Source organism: Bubalus bubalis, chromosome 18 (assembly GCF_019923935.1).
Source record: "Bubalus bubalis isolate 160015118507 breed Murrah chromosome 18, NDDB_SH_1, whole genome shotgun sequence".
In the NCBI taxonomy this organism is placed as follows: domain Eukaryota; kingdom Metazoa; phylum Chordata; class Mammalia; order Artiodactyla; family Bovidae; genus Bubalus; species Bubalus bubalis.
In genome coordinates this window covers 15,536,472-15,558,233 of record NC_059174.1, presented here as the reverse complement: position 1 = coordinate 15,558,233, position 21,762 = coordinate 15,536,472, and the positions used below count along the sequence as shown (strand labels likewise).

Sequence of the window (21,762 nt, the reverse complement as noted above, 5' to 3'; positions counted from 1 at the left end):
CTGCGGGCAGGGGAGGTCTACATATTATCCATGAAATTCATCCATAATTAATAAACTAAAATCAGGTCCAAATCATCACATTTAAACTTTTGCATATGAATATACAAAGACTAAAGGGAACACATTTGCTACCAGGATGATGTTGGCTCAGATGGTAAAGGAACCATCTGCAATGCAGGAGACCCAGGTTCAGTCCCTGGGTTGGGAAGATCCCCTGGAGAAGGTAATGGCTACTCACTCCAGTATTCTTGCCTGGAGAGTTCCATGCACTTGGTACAGGGAGACTGGTGGGCTACAGTTCATGGGATTGCAAAGAACTGGACATGACTGAGCAACTAACACTAATGACAGTGGAATGATTTGTTTTTACTTAGATTTATTTCTATTTATTTTGTGGTGAAATGATTTGCTTTTATTTAAAGCACTATTATATAGCTAATGTTGTGCTTTATATAAGAAAAATAATCACCAGAAGATGCATATATATTTTCATTACAATTAGGTAAATAATACATGTGCATAAGGATAAGGACTGAAACAGAATATGCAAAACTGAAATCTGCATTATAACAGTAGATGAATTTATTTTAAAAGATTATTTTAATGACATTGTATTCATGGTTTTTAGAGTGAAAGAAAAAAATTTCCCTTAAAAGCCCCTTCAGTTCAGTTCAGTTCAGTTCAGTAGCTTAGTCGTGTCCAACTCTTTGTGACCCCATGAATCGCAGCACGCCAGGCCTCCCTGTCCATCACCATCCCTGTCCACTCCCGGAGTTCACTCAAACTCACGTCCATTGAGTCAGTGATGCCATCCAGCCATCTCATCCTCTGTCGTCCCCTTCTCCTCCTGCCCCCAATCCCTCCCAGCATCAGAGTCTTTTCCAATGAGTCAACTCTTCGCAACAGGTGGCCAAAGTATTGGAGTTTCAGCTTTAGCATCAGTCCTTCCAATGAACACCCAGGACAGGTCCCCTTTAGAATGGACTGGTTGGGTCTCCATGCAGTCCAAGGGACTCGCAAGAGTCTTCTGCAACACCACAGTTCAAAAGCATCTATTTTTTGGCGCTCAGCTTTCTTCACAGTCCAACTCTCACATCCATACATGACCACTGGAAAAACCACAGCCTTGACTAGACAGACCTTTGTTGGCAAAGTAATGTCTCTGCTTTTGAATATGTTAGCTAGGTTGGTCATAACTTTCCTTCCAAAGAGTAAGCGTCTTTTAATTTCATGGCTGCAATCACCATCTGCAGTGATTTTGAAGCCCCCCAAAATAAAGTCTGACACTGTTTTCACTGTTTCCCAATGTATTTCCCATGAAGTGATGGGACCAGATGCCATGATCTTCATTTTCTGAATGTTGAGCTTTAAGCCAACTTACCTCCCCCCAAAGACTAAAATGATTCTATCATCTAATGTTTCTCAGTAAAATCATCCATGGAGATTCTTACAAGCAACATTAAGTATACAACATTGTATATACTTAATGTATAAACAAGTATACATTAAGTATTACGTCTGGGAAATCAAACTTTCTAAGAAAATAAATACCCATTCTGTAAGACTGAAAGAGATGTTCAAAGCAAAGCAGAAAAGTGTAAAAATAAAAATCACCTAATTCACTGAGAATCTATATAGTCTTCTATAGTTCCTTTCTATATCTTCAAAGAAAGCCCACAGTGAATTAAAAATAGCTAAGTTAGATAAATGTCAACACTTTAGCGATCACCACTGTAATGTTTCTGAAGTAACTGCATAAAATTAAGTAAGGATGTTCCACAAAATTTATGGTGTCCAGTACCACAAATCTGAAGTCAAAGGAGAAGTCATGAATGGAAACATTTTAAACAAGAATTAGACATCTGGAAAGCATCAATACCAATAAAAATATGAAGGAGAAAGCAATCAACAGTGGAGCACCAATTCCCAAAGCCAATGAAAACAGATGCAAAATAACAGAAAAAATTCTAATAAATGCTTAGAGTTCAAAATGAAGTGAATTTTTAAAATATAAATATTTCTTTTCCTAATTTTTCTTATTTTAATTTTGCCTAAATCCAACACCACAGAGGAAGACAAAACTTATCAGTTATCAAGTATGTAAAATGCGTTTAAACATGTCAACCTGATTTTTTACCTGTTGGCTGCCTTTGTATTAGAAAAATACAATCTACCTCTTCATTTCATAAGACATTATGTCAAAGAGACAAAAGATAACAAAGAAGATGAAGCAGAAATTGTTATTTGAAGGGACCTATTACAGCTTTCTGATGAAAGAAGAAAGGACTATATACTAACAAGATTAAAGAATGAGTTGCCTAAGACATTTCTGTGAGAAATGTATAGTATTATAGAAAGAGTATAAACTTAACAAAGGTATAAGCTTTTTGAATTTTGAACTATAAACTCAGAAGGTTTCTGAGTGTTAACTGAGAAGTTTTCAAAATCACAAAATAAAACTGGTAGTTCAAAAACAAACTCTTAAAAGAATAAAAAAGATGACTAAGAGGAAATCAAGGTGGAAAACTGAGCCGCAAACCAAGACAACATCAAAAGTGTATTAATTGAGCATCTTACTTTTCTATTATTCAAAGCACTATAAGATATATAAAATATTATTAATCAAGACTTTGATGATCCCTAAAATAGCTTTATCATTTTTCCATGTAAGATGGTAGACTAAGATAGATACCATTATTTATTCATTCAGTTAACATATACAGTGAATACATAAGACTCTGGGGCATACATCTAGCAGGCTACAAAGCCTACAGATTAGGAAGAAAGGTAAAATAATGTTTTGAATAAGATATATATATGTGTGTAAGACACATATGTATATAAGATATACTATACATATATATGAATAACAAGGCAGAGTGGTAAGTTCCTTAAAAGACAAAGGACAGGAAAATTCAAGTCCCCTGTGGGCCTCAAAGAACAGAGAACTTCTGCACTGCAGCTGATAAAAATAACTAGCCATTACAAATAATTACAAAAAAAAAAAAGCTCCAGAGGCTTCCAGAGTGGCTCAGTGGTAAAGGTCCGCCTGCCAAGCAGGAGACACAGTTCAATGTGTTGGGAAGATCCCCTGCAGAAGGAAATGGCAACCCACTGTAGTATTCTTGCCTGGGAAATCCCATGGGCAGAGAAGCCTGATGGGCTACAGTCCAAGGGGTCACACAGTTGGGTACAACCTAGTGACTAAACAACTACAACAAAAATTTTAAGGTGTGCATTTTTTAAGGTGTATATATTTTTAATGTGTATATATCACATATACACATAATATTTAACAAATAAAGGATACCATAGTGTATTTCTCATGGAAATATGTCCTTTTTTCCCCTACCTCATCCCGCTTGCCCTCTTCTGTCCTCAAAACCATACATTTTCCTATGTCTCAACATGTAGGCAAAAAAGAAATTTGTCCTTGCTTGTTTTATAAAAATGGGATCTTGACAAAGTCTATCCTTGCATCTAGCTCCTTTCATTTAACAACACACAGGGAAATCGCTAAAGGTGATGGCTCTTTCTCATGGATGCTATATATTCCAAGGCGTTGATATACTACAACTTATTCCACTAACTTCTCATCAGTGGGTATATAATTTGTTTCCTATTTTTACCATAACAACAATAATGCAAAACACAGATATACAAAGATATAGCCAGGAATATGATAGAATAGTTAGAATTGGCTGGAGAGTTAAATTTTATAGGGATTTTGGGAGTAGTTGTGAAACATAGCTATAACTACATATTAAATTATATAAAATTAAAATTATTAAAAACCATAGTGATAATTAAACCTCATCACTTCCTATTTACTACATATGTGCTTTTGAGGTTATTTATACCTATATAACTGTACACTGGAAATACTATGTAGTAGCATGTTAATTACAATATATCTCTTCCGAACTCTGCATTTAGTGATGTCACATAGAAAATAGTACTGAATTAAAAGATTAATAAACTTTTTACAATAAATGACAAATTGCATCTTTTAAAAGTGCTAAAATAATTCACATTTGTACCAGAAATATAAGTACTCTATTCTATTAAAAGCTTTTCCAATTGGATAGAAGTAAAGAAGTAGCCAACTTTTACTTAATTTTCATTGCCCAGACTGTTAGTGAGCTTGAGAATCTTTACAAATTGGCCATTTGGATTTGCTCTTCTGTGAACTGCCAACATCCTGTAGCCATTTGTTATTGCTTTATCAGTGTTGTGGTCAATTTCTGAAAGCTCTTTGTATACTTTGTGTACTATTTTACATTTTCATTTCATATATTTTCCCCTGATCAATCATTAGTACACCAATATCAAGATTCAAAGGTGTATACACACACACACACACACACACGTATATATATAACAGTCAATCTATCTCTTTCCTCATTTGGTTCTAGTTTTCTTTTCTTTTAAAAAGCTTTCTGCTAATCCTGAGGTGACAAATATAGTCACTGAAATTTTCTACCAAGTTTTTCTTAAGGTTTTTATAATGTTGAAAAAAATAAATTTTCCCACTTAACTACTTTATCCATTGATGAGTTGGTTTCTGAACTACTTCTAAAGTGAGCAGTAGTTCACAGCAGCACTACTTACAACAGTCAGGACATGGAAGCAACCTAGATGTCCATCAACAGATAAACAGATAAAGAAGTTGTGGTACATATACACAATGGAAGCAAATGTGAGTCAGCTGAACTGAGGTGGATGAACTTAGAGCCTGTTCACAGAGTGAAGTAAGTCAGAAAAATAAATACCATATGTTAATGCATAATTAATGTATGTAATCTAGAAAAATGGCACTGATGAATCTTTGCAGGCAACAAAGGTCCTTAATAGTCAAAGTGACAGTTTTCCCAGTAGTCATGTACAGATGTGAGATTTGGACCATAAAGAAGCTGAGCACTGAAGAATTGATACTTTTAAATTGTGGTGCTGGAGAAGACTCTTGAGAGTCCCTTGGACTGCAAGGAGATCAAACCAGTCCATCCTAAAGGAAATCAACCTTGAATATTCATTGGAAGGACTGTTGCTGAAGCTGAAGCTCCAATACTGTGGCCACCCGATATGAAGAGCTGACTCACTTGAAAAGACCCTGATGCTGGGAAAAGACTGAACGCAAAAGGAGAAAGGGGCAGCAGAGAATGAGATGGTTCCATAGAATCAGTGACTCAGTGGACATGAATTTGACCAAACTCTGGGAGAAACTGGAAGACAGAAGAGCCTAGCACATTCCAGTCCATGGGGTGGCGAAGAGTTAGACATGACTTAGCAACTGAACAACAACATCCAGAACAAATAACAAAGATGCAGACATAGAGAATGGAATTGTGAACACAGAGACGGGGAAGAAGAGGGCAAGAGGGCGGGAAGAATTGAGAAAGTAGCACTGACAGTATACACTACCATGTGTAAAAATACAAAGCTAGTTGTAGCCGTTGTTTAGTTACTAAGTTGTGTCCGACTCTTTTGCAACCCCATGGACCGCAGCCTGCCAGGCTCCTCCTGTCAGTGGGATTTCCCAGGGGTTCCACTATGTCCTTCTCCAGGGGCTCTTCCTGACCCAGGGATTGAACCAGTGTCTCCTGCATTGGCAGGAGGATTCTTTACCACTGAGCCATCAGGGAAGTCCGATACAGTTAATGGGAAGCTGCTATAATACACAGGGAGCCCAGCTCCATGTGCTGTGATGACCTAGAAGGGTGGGTGGGGGGTGAGAGGCAGGCTCAAGAGGGAGGGAATACATACACGTTGTTGTACGGCAGAAACCAACACAACCACTGTAAGGGAAATATCCTCCAATTAAAAAAAAAAAAGATTATATGTGGCACACCCCCCCCCCAAATAAATAAAGTAGTAAATTCTATTATTTTTAAAAAGATCAAATTGGTCCAATTTTTTTTTTTTTAGGTTTCAAAATATTTGATAGAAAAAGCCATTTGTCCTAAATTATAAACAGAGAACATTTCAAATTATGGGATTTAAATAGACCATTTCCTCTTGAAATAATACAACTTAATTTTCAAAAGCTACAAAGAAACTCTATTATCTAATAATGTAGCATTTGGCCTACTTACATGCAAGATTTCAAACCCATCATGGACATACGATATTTAAAAGCAGCTTAGCAATAATCAGCTTCATGTGCAGTTACATTAATGTCTCTAAAACTCTCCATTACTTGAAATAACATATTGATTTTTTTAAAAAGTAATGTATGTAGCACTCAATACTGCATACTGACAGAAAGTTAAAATGACTGAAAATGCATGACTGACTGAGAATCATTTATATATGATATGAAATATTTTCAAGCAACTTTGAAATTTAAATTAAATCATTAACTTGAGATGATAATTTTTCATCTTACCATTTCCTTTTACTCCTCCACTGATAAAAACTAGAAGGTGCTACTATACAAAGGGCAGGTTATTCTAATAACATTCTCACCTTTGTATACCTAATGTCAGTACTAGTAAGTTTTCAATCCAAATATTTATAGAATTGAACTAAGTGACCCACATGATTAGGGGAAGGCCTTCTTGAATTCTAGAGGCATTCTTACAGTACCTGTAAATACCTTAAGTACAGTTCTTGCTTATGACATTTTATTTTCACTATTAGATTACTATGTTATACTACACTGGAAGCCAAATAAGAAACAGGGGCCATATCTGCTGCTGCTACTGCTGCTAAGTTGCTTCAGTCGTGTCCTACTCTGTGCGACCCCATAGACAGCAGCCCACCAGGCTCCCCCGTCCCTGGGATTCTCCAGGCAAGAACACTGAGTACATAGTAAATGGCAGTGAGAGTTTGATAAGAAGGAGGGAAAACAGGAAGAGAAGATGACCAAAATAATTTTCCTGAAAAATTTGTTTTCAGAGAACTTTTGATGACTAGTTTACATTATTCTCACGGGCTACACTATTTCTTGGAACTACTCCATCCAACTTGGAATACATTATACATAACTCAGTATTTTGAGCATCTTCAAGATCACCAACATCACCTTGCAAAACAAAGAAACAAATTATTTTCTTTATTGTTCAGTTCCAGCATGCATAGAAATTTCAATGTGTCCCCAGCAGAGGAATGAATATATTATCACACCTCCCTTCAGTGAAGAACCTTGAAAGAGCTTGATCTGTTTATAATATCACTAAAGACCAAAAAAACATGGTATGAAAAACTAATGTCATAGAACTAGACGGTACAATATATTCCCTGTTGCAAAAAGAAACTTGCATGTGTGATGTTTACAAATGTACATGCATATATATTTTTTAAATATTTTAAAGAATTTTTTAAAACCTTTAAGAATATGCACCAAAATGTTAAAAATGATTAGTACTAGGGAGAGGACAGTGACTTTTACTCTACTTCTTAAGAATATATTTATTTATCACTTGTACAATTTATGATAAGAAAGGGACATTTTGAATGCACACTATTGATACTCTGCATTGTGAAAGATACTTTATATACATTGTCCCATTTCATTATTCTCACAAAGGAATGAGGTTGGCATTAAATTGAAGCACAAAGCAGTTAGTAAAATGCAGTCCAAATCTGAATACAGGGTTCTCTAAAGAGAAACTTTTTGTGTGCTCTTTGTCCTTTACCATGAAACTTCATAAAAACGCTTGGCTAAGAAGAGTTAAGAGCTCTTAATCGGTGTTTTCATTTTCTGCTTTAAACAACAGATTATTCCAAAATTAGATGCACATGTATATACACATACATGTATACTTTAACTTACATAACCCCAAATTATCACAGTTCATCTGAAACCTCAACTTTTTAAGTCTATGTTTCTGCATGGAAAGTTGGGTAAGTAACATATTTTAAAGGTAAAATAGTAAATGGCAAATGTAAAATAACACAACTCCATAAAAATAAAGTAAAATTTGCCTCTTCAACATATCCAAGTAAGATGTGAAAAGGCCATTCCACTGTTCCCACTTTATTTTTAATAAAAAGGTATTAAGTTCTTCCAGTGACCTTTAAGGAAGGAGCACAGCCTATAAAATCTATTTAAGGATATTAAATCTGGTTGATGTTTCAGGTGTTGACCTTATGAATACCAATCTCTCAATTAGCTATTTCATTTTCCTTACTTATTTATAGTCTAGTAGAGTACCTCACCATAATATACCATGAATGTGTATGATTTCTGTGAGGTCAAATCTGTATTCCAACAGTTCTAATGTTTCTGAAAAGTTTCTGGAATTCCTTTTATGAAAAAAATGCATTCAGAAAAGGCACAGTTATTAAAATTTTTCAACAGTAGTTGTCTCATTCACTGTTATAACCCCAGTGACAACAGTGCCAGGACACAATGAGCACTCAATAAACATTTACTGAACAAACGGAATTAATATCCTTCGATATCTAAAATTTGCCGAGTTACTAGGAATCAGTTGCAATGAATAAGGTGATTCATTACAACAGATGAAGTTAAGTAAAACTCACTGGTCAATAACCTAAGCTGTGACCATACAGTAATTCAATTTGTTCTATTCTTCTATTTTAATTTATTCTGTTCTACGATTTTATTGCTCATAAAGAAGGATCTCAACGAAAACATAAAAGGATATGATTTAAAACTGAACAAATGTATACAGCTTACAAGTGAGTCACTTTATAAAGTATAATAGTTAAACTGAACATATAAGATTTCTCAAGAGACATCGTCATTATTTCATGCTTATATTACAAGTAAAATTTTTCAATTCCAAGCCTCTAAGTCTTAAGTGATAGCATCTTAGATACATATGAATTGAATTATAGGGAGGGGATAAAGAACTTCACTATATACCATTCCCAAACTCCACAATATTTAATTTTATTAAGTCTTCTGTTATTATAGCAATAAAAATATATGTCATTAGGCATTTTGATGTGTCATATGTTATTCAAAGCAAGTCTTAACAGAAATAGTAATTTCAAACTATTCAGAATTTGGAAAGATGGAAATGAACCATTTTCCTTTATTATTTCCACTTTGGTGAATCCTGATCTGCATTTTTTGTCTTGGCAGATATGAGCAATGCATTTAATATTAATGTTGCTACTACTAATTATAAATTGCCCTGATAATACTTCACAGGGTAAGTTTGAACAGAGGAAGTCTTGAATGTTAAGTGAAAAAATTACAATAAACTATAAATTAGCAAAGTAAGCTAACCATAATAATAAAAATATTCTAACCAGAAATACAAAATTAGAAATACTTCTGACAGCATAGAGTTTGTCAACAATGAATGCTAGTTAATTTTCTTCTTAATTTTCTTCTCATCAAAATGCAGTCAAGTTTAGATCACTGGCTAAGTAAAAAAAGGCAGAGATATTTTTAACATTTTCTATACTATACTATCAGACTTTGGTGATTTGATCTAAAGCTGTCTTGAGAGTCTGTGTCAATAAACTGTCTTCTGTGAACACTCACATATAATAAAAACATAACTGATGAAAGGTTTTTGCATGGAATTCAATCACACTTTTTAGAAGCCAACTTTTATCAAGTGATATATGATCCTGAGATTCAATCAAGTAAAAAATGAGGTTTCCCAGCTCTCCATTGCCCTTCCTTCTCTTCCCCCCAGAGTGTAAGGAAGCTCCCGGAAAGAGACTGTCATAATACCTAGGAGGTTGTGGAAAGAACATGGGCTATGAAAACAGACAGACCTTGGCTACAGTCACAGCTATGTCCACAGCTTTCTACACTTGGGCACTCTCTGAGCCAGTTCTTCTCATCTGTAAAGTGGGGGGAAAATTACTTAACCTCATTAGATTGTTGTGAGAATAAATGAAATATGTGAGGTATAGCACTGGCATAGTATATATTAACCACTTATTGTTTTCCCTTCTCCACTTTTAAACTTTTGAATCTCCTCCAGCACTTAGCATAGTATTAACCACAAAATTAGAAATCAAAGAATTTTAATTAGATGGCTTTGTCAGGTTAATATTAGAATCCTCTTGATCAATGCAAGGATGGATGCCCCACAGAGTGATTTTAAATTTTCAACTTAAAAATCAGTAATTAAGAAATGGCGAAAAGCTGAGTGAAATTTGAGCTCATGTGATATTAAAGTACCCTTGGATTGCTGTACATAATTTAATGTCTATGTGCAGAAGCCATAGGAAACCAAGATTAACACTTTCTCTAACAATGCTGGAGGAAAGAGCATAGCTGAGAGTGGAAGAGCAAAAGCTCCCCTAAAGTATGACCCTGTACTACACAGGAGTGATGCTAACAGGTCTTCAATAAAATTTCATAACCAAAACCAGTAATTATTTCTGAAGCATGATTATTCAGTATTAACTTTAATTTCACTAATAACCTCCATGGCCAACTGTCAAACATCCCCCCAAAACAAGCCATTTATATAGGTAGACAAAACAAATTCAAGACCCTTGGGAGCAGAATCAAATCTGTCATTAAGATGTGGGGCTGGCTCAAGATGGCAGAATAGAAGGATGTGCACTCATTGCCTCCTGCAAGAGCACCAAAATCACAACTAGCTGTTGAACAACCATCCACAGAAGGATGCTAGAACCCATCCAAAAAAGACACTCTACATCCACAGACAAGTAAGAAGCAGCAATGATATAGGAGGAGAGGCACAATTATGATAAAATCAAACCCCATACCTGCCATGTGGGCAACCCACAAACTGGAGAACAAAGTATCAAAGAAGTTCTCCCACTGTGGTGAAGGTTCTAAGCCGTAAGTTAGGCTTCCCAGTTGGGAATGAGGAAACAGAGACCCCACTCTTGGAGGGCAAAAACAAAATTTTGTGTGCACCAAGACCCAGGGGAAAGGAGCAGTGATCCCATAGAAGACTGAACCAGACCTGCCTGCCTGCCTGCTCATGTTGGAGGGTCTCTTGTGGAGGTGTTGGTCAGCAATGGCTTGCCATGGGGACAGGGGTACTGGCAGCAGCACTCCTGGAAGGTGCCGCTTGGCAAGGCCCTCTAAAGGCTGCCATTAACACTACCATACAGACCGCAGGCCCCAGGGCTGGGTTGCCTCAGGCCAAACAAACCACTGGGAGGGAGCACAGTCCCACCCATCAGCAGGTAACTGGATTCAAGTTTTACTGGATTTCAAGGCCCTGCCCAGAGCAAGACCCAGTTTTTCCCATTAGGAAGCTTACATAAGCATCTTAGTCTCATCCACCAGTGGGTAGATAGAAGAATAAAGAAGAACCACAACCCCAAAGCTGCCAGAAAGAAAAACCACAGAAAGTTAATCAGGATTAAAAAAGCAGAGGGATATGAAGCAGATGAAGGGACAACATAAAACCCCCAAAAAACAACTAAATAAAGTAGAGATAGGCAACCTTCCAGAAAAGAATTCAGAAAAATGATAGTGAAGATGATCCAAGATCTAGGAAAAGAATGGAGAAGATGTAAGAAATGTTTACCAAAGACCTAGAAAAACTAAAGAACAGAAATGAACAATATACTAGAAGGAATCAATAAGAGAATAACTGAGGCAGAAGGAGAGATAAGTGACCTGAAAGACAGAATGGTAGAAATCACTGCCACAGAACAGAGTATAGAAAAAAGAATGATAAAAACTGAAGACAGCATAAGAGACCTCTGGGACAACATTAAATGCACCAATATTCACATTATAGGGGTCTCAGAAGGAGAAGAGAAGGACCCAAGACAATGTGTGACAAGATAATAGCTGAAAACTTCCCTAACATCGGAAAGGAAAGAGTCAACCAAATCCAGGGAGTGCAGAGTCCCAGGCAGGGTAAACCCAAGGAGGAACATACCAAGAAACACAGTAATCAAACTGATGAAGATTAAAGACAAGGATAAAATATTAAAAGCAACAAGGGAAAAATGACAATATACAAGGGAACTCTTATGAGGTCACCAGCCGATTTCTCATTAGAAACTCTATAAGACAAAACAGAATGGCATGATACATTTAAAGTGATGAAAAGGAAGAACCTACAACCAAGAATACGCTAATCAGCAAGACTCTCATCCAGATTTGACAGAGAAATCAAAAGCTCTCAGACAAGCAAAAGTTAAGGGAATTTCAGCACCACCAAATCAGTTTTATAACAAATGCTAAAGGAACTTCTCTAGGCAGAAAACATTAAGAGAAGGAAAAGAACTACACAAAATAAACCCAAAACAATTAAGGAAATGGTAATAGGATCATACATTTTGATAATTACCTTAAATATAAATAGATTAAATGCATCAACCAAAAGACATTTACTGGATGGATGGATGAAAACATGTGCATGTATTCAGTTCCACTTACCACATCATTTTTTGTAACCCTCAAATTGTATGTAATTATTTTTATATTGTTAGGTTAATCACGCTTCCATTATGGCTTGCAACTGCAATTATTGTATATTTTTTCTCTGAATATTGATTGTGAAAACTGACAAACACCTTTTATTGTGACTATGTAACTATTATTTGCTTAATACCACTGTATTATGATTGGGCAACAGAAAATAACAGGATTCTATATCACTAAAGCTACCATTTAATAGAAAAATCTGTAATCACATTTAAAATCCAGAATATCAGAATTATCTTGGGATTTTCTGAAAAATATAAGTGCTTAGGTATTGCTTCTTTTTCTCCAAAGCTCCAGATGTGTTCCTAATGAGCAACCATGCTTAAAAACAACTGGATTATTTATATGATGATATTTTACTTTTATCTAGTTTCTTTCAAATGGGAAGTGCTCCATTTCATTTAGTTTGTTTTCCAATTTCTCTATCTCTTTTTTGGTTGTTTTTTTCAAGCCTTTATCAAGCTTCTGTATATATAAATACTTAAATAGTATGTATAATATATATGTTTTAGAAAATTTAAAAAAAAAAGACTTCTCAAACAAATTAAATGTGATTTGGTTAAAAAAAAAAAGCATAGGATGCATATTAGGCTACTGAACTCATGTTACAATGAAGATATTAAAACACAAAATAACCAACTTTCTAATACATATATTTAAAATTATAGACCTGGAATACTATAATAGGCATCCTTTAAATACTAAATGTTTTCATCAAGAAATACACTATTCAAACTATCTAGTTTGGCTTAAATGTTTCATGTCTATTCTAAGTGTAGCTTAGCTGTGCGATATTTTTTATGGGCTATTAGTTTTTTATGGAATACAAAACTGAAAGAATGTAACTCTGGGTGAATATTAAGCCTATTAAAATTTTGCTGAACTTTAATTTGCATTATAATTTAGTTGTAAGAATTTTATAGTAAAAAAATGGAAATGAAAACTGGAGTCATGACAATGGATATTTAGGTATTCAGTATAAGATATTCAGCTTACACTATTACAAATGGAACTAAACTATACTGCAACATGAAACCACAGTAAAAATCAGCTTTGAATTTGCTAGTTTTTTGTAGTTAATTTGAAGACCATTTGCTGTTTCCTCTCCTTTTCAAACAATTATATCTATTACTTAGAGCACCTACCCTCAATTTTTTGTTCATTCTGTAAGAATGAATCCTATGAATCTTATCTTACAAGGATGCCTAGAGGAAAAAATACTTTTCTAAAGGTATTATAAATTCCCTGTCTACTGGTATTATTCTGCTTGAAATGATAAACTACATGAGATATGAAAGAGGCCAGATCCTAGACACATCACCACTCCCACAACCATCAGACAGGGGCCTACGTGAAAATCTTCAAGTAATCAGCACTTCAGTTTCTCAAAGAAATAGCTGTGGAAAATAAACTGGACTGAAGAAAATAAATTTAACTTCTATGGCTAACTAAATATGCCTCTTATTTTCATTCAGTTGGCTAGGCAATTCCCTAAAAACAGAAGCAGTGATTACATCCTAAAACAGAGCTGGCCACTGAAATGAAGACTATAAGATTCCCTGGACAGACAATATCAACAAATATAATTAAAGAAATAAGTAGGACTGCCCTGGTGGTCCAGTAGTTAAGAATCTGCCTGCCAATGCAGGGGACATGGATTTGATCACTGATCCAGGAAGATTCTACATGCTGTGGAGGAACTAAGCCCATGCACCAAAACTACTGAGCCTGCCTTACACAACAAGAGAAGCCACCGCAATGAGAAGCCTGAACTTCGCAAGGAAGGGTAACCTCCATTCCTGCTGCGGCAACTAGAGAAAACCAGAGCATAATAATGACTCAGCATAGCCAATAAATAAATTAAATTAAAGAAATAATGTATGGTAATGACACTAGACAGAAATATAAATAAGATCCACCCACCTCCAATAACATTTGCTGTAAAATTTAACTTTTGTTAATGTATAACAACAGGCTCAAACAAGAGTCCCAAACTAGCAACCCAAATGCCCTGTGCAGCTGAGTAAAAAGGATTTGGTCCAGGTAAAATCAGGTCAGAAGTCAGAATCTGGAGACTACCAACAAACTGGTAAAAGAGATCCATACAAGCAAAAGGAGGGCTTCCCTCATAGCTCAGTTGGTAAAGAATCCGCCTGCAATGCAGGGACCCCGGTTTAATTCCTGGGTTGGGAAGATCCTCTGGAGAAGGGATAGGCTACCTACTCCAGTATTCTTGGGCTTCCATTGTGGCTCAGCTGGAAAAGAATCCTCCAGAAATGTGGGATACCTGGGTTCGATCCGTGGGTTGGGAAGATCCCCTGGAGAAGGGAAAGGCTACCCATTCCAGTATTCTGGCCTGGAGAATTCCATGGACTGTAGTGTCCAAGGGGTCGCAAAGAGTCAAAATGACTGAGCAACTTTCACTTTCACTAGCAAAAGGAGGCTGTAGAAACAGTCACAGTCACACATAGGAACTGCAGGGTCATGCCAAACAGGAATCAGTGACGCCAATGATAACAAATTTATCCAAAGATGATGTTTAAGATTGGGAACATGACAGACCTAATTCAGCACTCAAGATTCAGAGCCTGAAATATAACACAGAGAACATATGAGGACTGCTGCTCAACAAGTATGGTGCTATGGAGAGACATTTCCCCCCAAAGTGCAGTCCATCCACTAGCACACTAGCAGAAGGGCCTCCCTGGGAGGTTGCTAGAACTATTGACTCTCAGGCAACATGCCAGACCTGCTATACCAGAATCTACATTTTAAGGAGATCCTAGGCTCTAAGAGGTAGTTATTTCATCTTGTAAAAATCAAGAAAGGTGAGGGGGAAAAAAGAGAAGAAAACGGGATCAAATAGCAACTTTAATGTCTTAGGAAAATCCAACTCCACACACCCTAGACTATAAGGATGCAAACCAACTAAAATAGCTTCAGTGGAGCTCAGTTGCTCAGTCGTGTCCGACTCTTTGCAACACCATGGACTGCAGCATGCCAGGCCTCCTAGTCCATCAGCATCCCAGAGCTTACTCAAACTCATATCCATCAAGTGCGTGATGGATCCAACCATCTCATCCTCGGTGGTCCCCTTCTCCTCCCGCCTTCAATCTTTCCCAGCATCAGGGTCTTTTCAAATGACTCAGTTCTTTGCATCAGGTAGCCAAAGTATTGGAGTTTCTGCTTCAGCATCAGTCCTTCCAATGAATATTCAGGACTGACTTCCTTTAGGATGGACTGGTTGGATCTCCTGGCAGTCCAAGGGACTCTCAAGAATCTTCTCCAACACCACAGTTCAAAAGCATCAATTCTTTGGTGCTCAGCTTTCTTTATAGTTTATCTCTCACATTCATACATGATTACTAGAAAAACGATAGCTGCGACCAGATGGACCTTAGTTGGCAAAGTAATGTCTCGCTTTTAAATATGCTGTCTAGGTTGGTCACAACTTTTCTTCCAAGGAGCAAGCATCTTGTAATTTCATAGCTTCAGTCACCATTCGCAGTGATTTTGGAACCCCCAAAATAAAGTCTGTCACTGTTTCCATTGTTTCAATCACCATCTGCAGTGATTTTGGAGCCCAGGAAAATCAAGTCAGCCATTGTTTCCACTGTTTCCCCCTCTATTTGCCATGAAGTGATGGTACTGGATGCCATGATCTAAGTTTTCTGAATGCTGAGTTTTAAACCAACTTCTTCACTCTCCTCTTTCACTTTCATCAAGAGGCTCTTTAGTGCTTCTTCACTTTCTGTCATTGAGAGTTGTGTCATCTGCATATCTGAGGTTATTGACATTTCTCCCAGCAATCTTGATTCCAGCTTGTGCTTCATCCACCCCAGAATTTCTCATGATGTACTCTGAATATAAGTTAAATAAGCAGGGTGACAATATATAGCTTGACGTACTCCTTTCCCGATTTGGAACCAGTTTGTTGTTCCATGTCCAGTTCTAACTGTTGCTTCCTGACCTGCATACAGATTTCTCAAGAGGCAGGTCAGGTGCTCTGGTATTCCCATCTCTTGAAGAATTTTCCACATTTTGTTGTGATACACACAATCAAAGGCTTTCGCGTAGTCAATAAAGCACTAGCAGATGCTTTTCTGGAACTCTCTCATTTTTTATATGATCCAACGGATGTTGGCAATTTGATCTATGATTCCTCTGGCTTTTCTAAATCCAGATTGAACATCTGGAAGTTCTCGGTTCATGTACCGTTGAAGCGTGACTTGGAGAATTTTGAGCATTACTTTGCTAGTGTATCAGATGAGTGCAATTGTGCAGTAGTTTGAATATTCTTTGGCATTGCCTTTCTTTGGGATTGGAATGAAAACTGACCTTTTCCAGTCCTGTGGCCACTGCGGAGTTTTCCAAATTTACTGTCATATTGAGTGCAACACTTTCACAGCATCATCCTTTAGGATTTGAAATAGCTCCACTGGAATTCCATCACCTCCACTAGCTTTGTTTGTAGTGATGCTTCCTAAGGCCCACTTGTTTTCACATTCCAAGATGTCTGTCTCTAGGTGAGTGATCACACCATTGTGGTTATCTGGGTCATGAAGATCTTTTTTGTATAGTTCTTCTGTGTATACATGCCACCTCTTAGTATCTTCTGCTGCTTCTGTTAGACCATACCATTTCTGTCCTTTATTGAGCCCATCTTTGCATGAAATGTTCCCTTGTTATCACTAATTTTCTTGAAGAGATATCTAGTCTTTCACATTCTATTATTTTCCTATATTTCTCTGCCTTGATCACTGAGGAAGGCTTTCCTATCTCGCCTTTCTATTCTTTGGAACTCTGCATTCAAATGCGTTTATCTTTCCTTTTCTCTTTTGCCTTTCATGTCTTTTCTTTTCTCATCTATTTGTAAGGCCTCCTCAGACAACCATTTTGCCGTTTTGCATCTCTTTTCCTTGGGTTATTCTTTTCACTGCCTCCTGTGCAAAATCACAAACCTCTGTCCATAGTTCTTCAGGCACTCTATCAGATCTAATCCCTTGAATCTATTCATCACCTCTACTGTATAATCATAAGGGATTTGATTTAGATCATACCTGAATGGTCTAGTGGTTTTCCCTACTTTCTTCAATTTACGTCTGCATTTGGCAATAAGGAGTTCATGATCTGAGCCATAGTCAGCTCCCCATCTTGTTTTTGCCGCCTGTATACAACTTCTCCAACTTTGGCTGCAAATAATATAATCAATCTGATTTTGGTATTGACCATCTGGTTATGTCCATGTGTCTCTTGTGCTGTTGCAAGAGGGTGTTTGCTAGGACCACTGTGTTCTCTTGGCAAAGCTCTGTTAGCCTTTGACCTTCTTCATTTTGTACTCCAAGGCCAAATTTGCCTGTTACTCCAGGTATCTTTTGCATTCCTGTCCCCTATAATGAAAAGGACATCTTTTTGGGGTGTTAGTTCTAGGAGGTCTTCTGGGTCTTCACAGAACTGTTCAAATTGAGCTGCTTCAGCATTATTGGTTGAGGCATAGACTTGGATTACTGTGATATTGAATGGTTTGCCTTAGAAATGAACAGAGATCATTCTGTCTTTTTTGAGATCGCATATAAGTACTGCATTTCAGACTCTTTTGTTGACTATGAAGGCTACTCTATTTCTTCTAAGGGATTCTTCCTCACAGTAGTAGATATAATGGTTATCTGAGTTAAATTCACCCATTTCAGTCCATTGGATCATCTACTGGATCATCAAAAAAGCAAGAGAGTTCCAGAAAAACATCTACTTCTGATTTATTGACTACGCCAAAACCTTTGATTATGTGGATCACAATAAAATGTGGAAAATTCTTCAAGAGATGGGAATACCAGAGCACCTGACCTGCCTCTTGAGAAATCTGTATGCAGGTCAGGAAGCAACAGTTAGAATTGGACATGGAACAACAAACTGGTTCCAAATCGGGAAAGGAGTACGTCAAGGCTGTATATTGTCACCCTGCTTATTTAACTTCTATGCAGAGTACATCATGAGAAACTCTGGGCTGGATGAAGCACAAGCTGGAATCAAGATTGCTGGGAGAAATGTCAATAACCTCAGATATGCAGATGATACCACTCCTATGACAGAAAGTAAAGAAGCACTAAAAAGCCTCTTGATGAAAGTGAAAGAGGAGAGTGAAGAAGTTGGTTTAAAACTCAACATTCAGAAAACTTAGATCATGGCATACAGTACCATCACTTCATGGCAAATAAATGGAGAAACAATGGAAACAGTGACAGACTTTATTTTTTGGGGTTCCAAAATCACTGTGAAAGGTGACTGAAGCTATGAAATTAAAAGACGCTTGCTCCTTGGGAGGAAAGTTATGTCCAACTTAGACAGCATATTTAAAAGCAGAGACATTACTTTGCCAACTAAGGCCCATCTGGTCACAGCTATGGTTTTTCCAGTAATCGTGTATGAACATGAGAGTTAGACTATAAAGAAAGCTGAGCACCAAAGAATTGATGCTTTTGAAATGTGGTGTTGGAGAGGACTCTTGAGAGTCCCTTGGACTGCCAGCCAGGTCTATCCTAAAGGAAGTCAGTCCTGAATATTCATTGGAAGGACTGATGCTGAAGCAGAAACTCCAATACTTTGGCTACCTGTTGCAAAGAACTGCTGCTGCTGCTGCTATGTCGCTTCAGTCGTGTCCGACTCTGCGCGACCCCATAGATGGTAGCCTACCAGGCTCCCCCGTCCCTGGGATTCTGCAGTCAAGAATACTGGAGTGGGTTGCCATTTCCTTCTCCAATGCATGAAAGTGAAAACTGAAAGTTAAGTTACTCAGTCCAACTATTAGCGACCCCATGGACTGCAGCCTACCTACCAGGCTCCTCCGTCCATGGGATTTTCCAGGCAAGAGTACTGGAGTGGGTTGCCATTGCCTTCTCCAGATGCAAAGAACTGAGTCATTTGAAAAGATCCTGATGCTGGGAAAGACTGAAGGCAGGAGGAGAAGGGGACCACTGAGGACGAAATGGTTGGATGGCATCACCAACTCAATGGACGTTGAGTTTGAGTAAGCTGCAGGAGTTGGTGATGGACAGGGAAGCCCAGCATGCTGCAGTCCATGGTATCGCAAAGAGTTGGACACGACTGAGCTACTGAACTGAACTGATAACTTCTATTTTTATGAAAATATAAATAATCTATGTCATTTCTTCCATTTTCCACTCAAGGGAAGCAAATATCAGTACACAGAAACTGCTCAAGATATTTAAGCAAGGGGCAAAAGGAAGTTAGAGACAATGCAGTTTGGCCCGGGATATGCTGTCCAAAGTCAAAGACCAATCAAGAATGCCCTAATCAAGTCCTAAACTTATTAACATTAGGTTCACTATCTTCCTTCATTTATCATACTACTTTTTTGAATTTGAACTTTGTACCTTTCTGGACTTGATCAGTGGGGTAAATATGTTTGGTGTGAAAATATGTTCTATTCAAAAATAAATGGAAAATAAAACACTGAAGCAGAGTTGTACATCAGAGAAGAAGGTGGAAAAGTATCCAACAGTGAAATATGCTTAACAGTAGAATCCGGGTTTGAATTTTATCCTTTGGATAATGGAGAACCACTGGGGAGGTTGATGTAACGGCTTCCTGTGAGATGATCCAAACTTTAGAAAGATAACTGTTGGCAGTATGAAAGATTGCAGAAAAGTGGTCAAGAGTCCACTTTTGGTTAAAACATTCATCCTAGAGCCTTGAATTAAGATAGTGACAGCAGGGATGCAGAAAAGAATGAATATTCAATAAATATTTAAAAGGTAGAAAAATTTGACTGAGGAAAGGCTTATATTTGGTACACATCTTAGGCACAAATATCAAGATCATATAGAGTAATATAGGAGGAGAATCTAGTGATAAATTTCTTATTCTTAGTTTTTTATTCCTTTAAATAATAATAATTAACCTTACATCCTGCTAGGATTTTTTTTTTAATCCTTGCAGTCATTGAGCAAATGCTTATTATCAAAGCTACAAGCCTATTGAGAACTGGGATTAGGTGAGTATTAACAAGTTAATTGTGCTTTATTGAGTATTTTCATGAAAACAAGATAATATACCAAACATGAGGATCTCAGAACTGATAGAAAAACAGATGAAAACTCATAAAAGGATTCCACAAAGCAAAGACAATTACTGTCAGAACTATGTAAATTAAGAAAATAAGCAAGTATTTTGAATACCTCTTTATTACAGATATTTAACATAGACAATTCATTGTTATCAGGAGACCATTTAGAAGATGTTTAACAGAAAAAAAGGTAAAGGTCTAAAATCAACTTGCTTATATGAGCCATATTTAAAAGGCTCAATCTGAATGGAATAAATCCTTTCAAAGCAAAAAATATATGTATCAATAGAAATGATCAATGTTTTCTACTAATGCCTAGCATAATACCAAATGACATTATGTTTAAAAAGTAAAATCTTTAAAAGTTATTTTTAAATAAGATATGTTTTTAAAGTGTCCTTAGAAGTATGAAAGTTGGAGATGTCATGCAGTGGGACATAAATATTACACTATGTCATAAGCAAAGCCTAACAAACGATTAATGATGAACAGTGCATTTTCTCTAGAGCTCCAGGTTTCCTACTACAAATTTCTAGGTGAAGTCACTTAACAAACCCATAGCTCCAAAATGGTCAAAACCTAACAGTGTTGCCCAGTTTGGAATCAATCAGCCACGTGTTGCTTTGTTGTTCAAAACTTACCTTATATATTGTTTTTGCTTAAAGAGAGAGAATATATAGTAAGGCCACCTACATTAAGATAACATGGTCTACGGTCAAATCATATACACACAAACACCACACACACCCCTGCACACAGGCTGCTTGATACCTGAGCCAAATTTCCATCCTTGAAATAAATATAACAATAAATGCTTCTATCAAAATGTTTAAAATCAAACATCACAGTAAGTTTATCAGTACAGTTCACTGACCTTAATTTTTAACCTGATTTGCACAACTGTCATTTGTTTACACAGATAAAAATTCATGACAGAAACATATTCAGAATACACAAAAAAAGAACATATGAAACAGAAATCAGCATAAACTAGAAGCTGTTAAAAAGCTTAGAGATAAATTATTAAAATTAATAATCAAAAAGAATAATCTGCCCTATATGTTACTGAACAACACAAGTCCGTGTGCCTGACACACAGTAAGGCCAAATAATACTAAAACACTGGAGTCTGGAAGAGAGAAAGGTTTATTACTGGGTCATGCAAAGAGATGGGTGGCTCACGCCCTAAGAACCTCAAACTTACTGAAAGCTTTCATCAAAGAGCCCTTTAAAAATAAAAAGGTGAGAAGGGCATGATTAGTTGTTTTGCAAACTTCTTGGTGTCATATTTGTTCTTGAAGTTAGGTCATGGTCAGGTAAC

At 36.8% G+C, this 21,762-nt stretch overlaps 1 protein-coding gene across 8 annotated transcripts in view; it reads right to left on the bottom strand.

Moving 5' to 3' along the window:
- PHKB (phosphorylase kinase regulatory subunit beta) overlaps positions 1-21,762 on the bottom strand; it is a 236,567-nt gene that overhangs the window by 203,861 nt on the left and 10,944 nt on the right. For 4 of the 8 annotated variants that reach the window (XM_025269799.3, XM_025269797.3, XM_025269804.3 and 1 more), the window contains one exon: positions 9,703-9,771. The exons of the other annotated variants lie outside the window; for them this stretch is intronic. In XM_025269799.3, the coding sequence (XP_025125584.3) occupies positions 9,703-9,771 (69 nt within the window). The remainder of the gene's footprint in view (positions 1-9,702; positions 9,772-21,762) is intronic. 8 annotated transcript variants of the gene reach the window in all.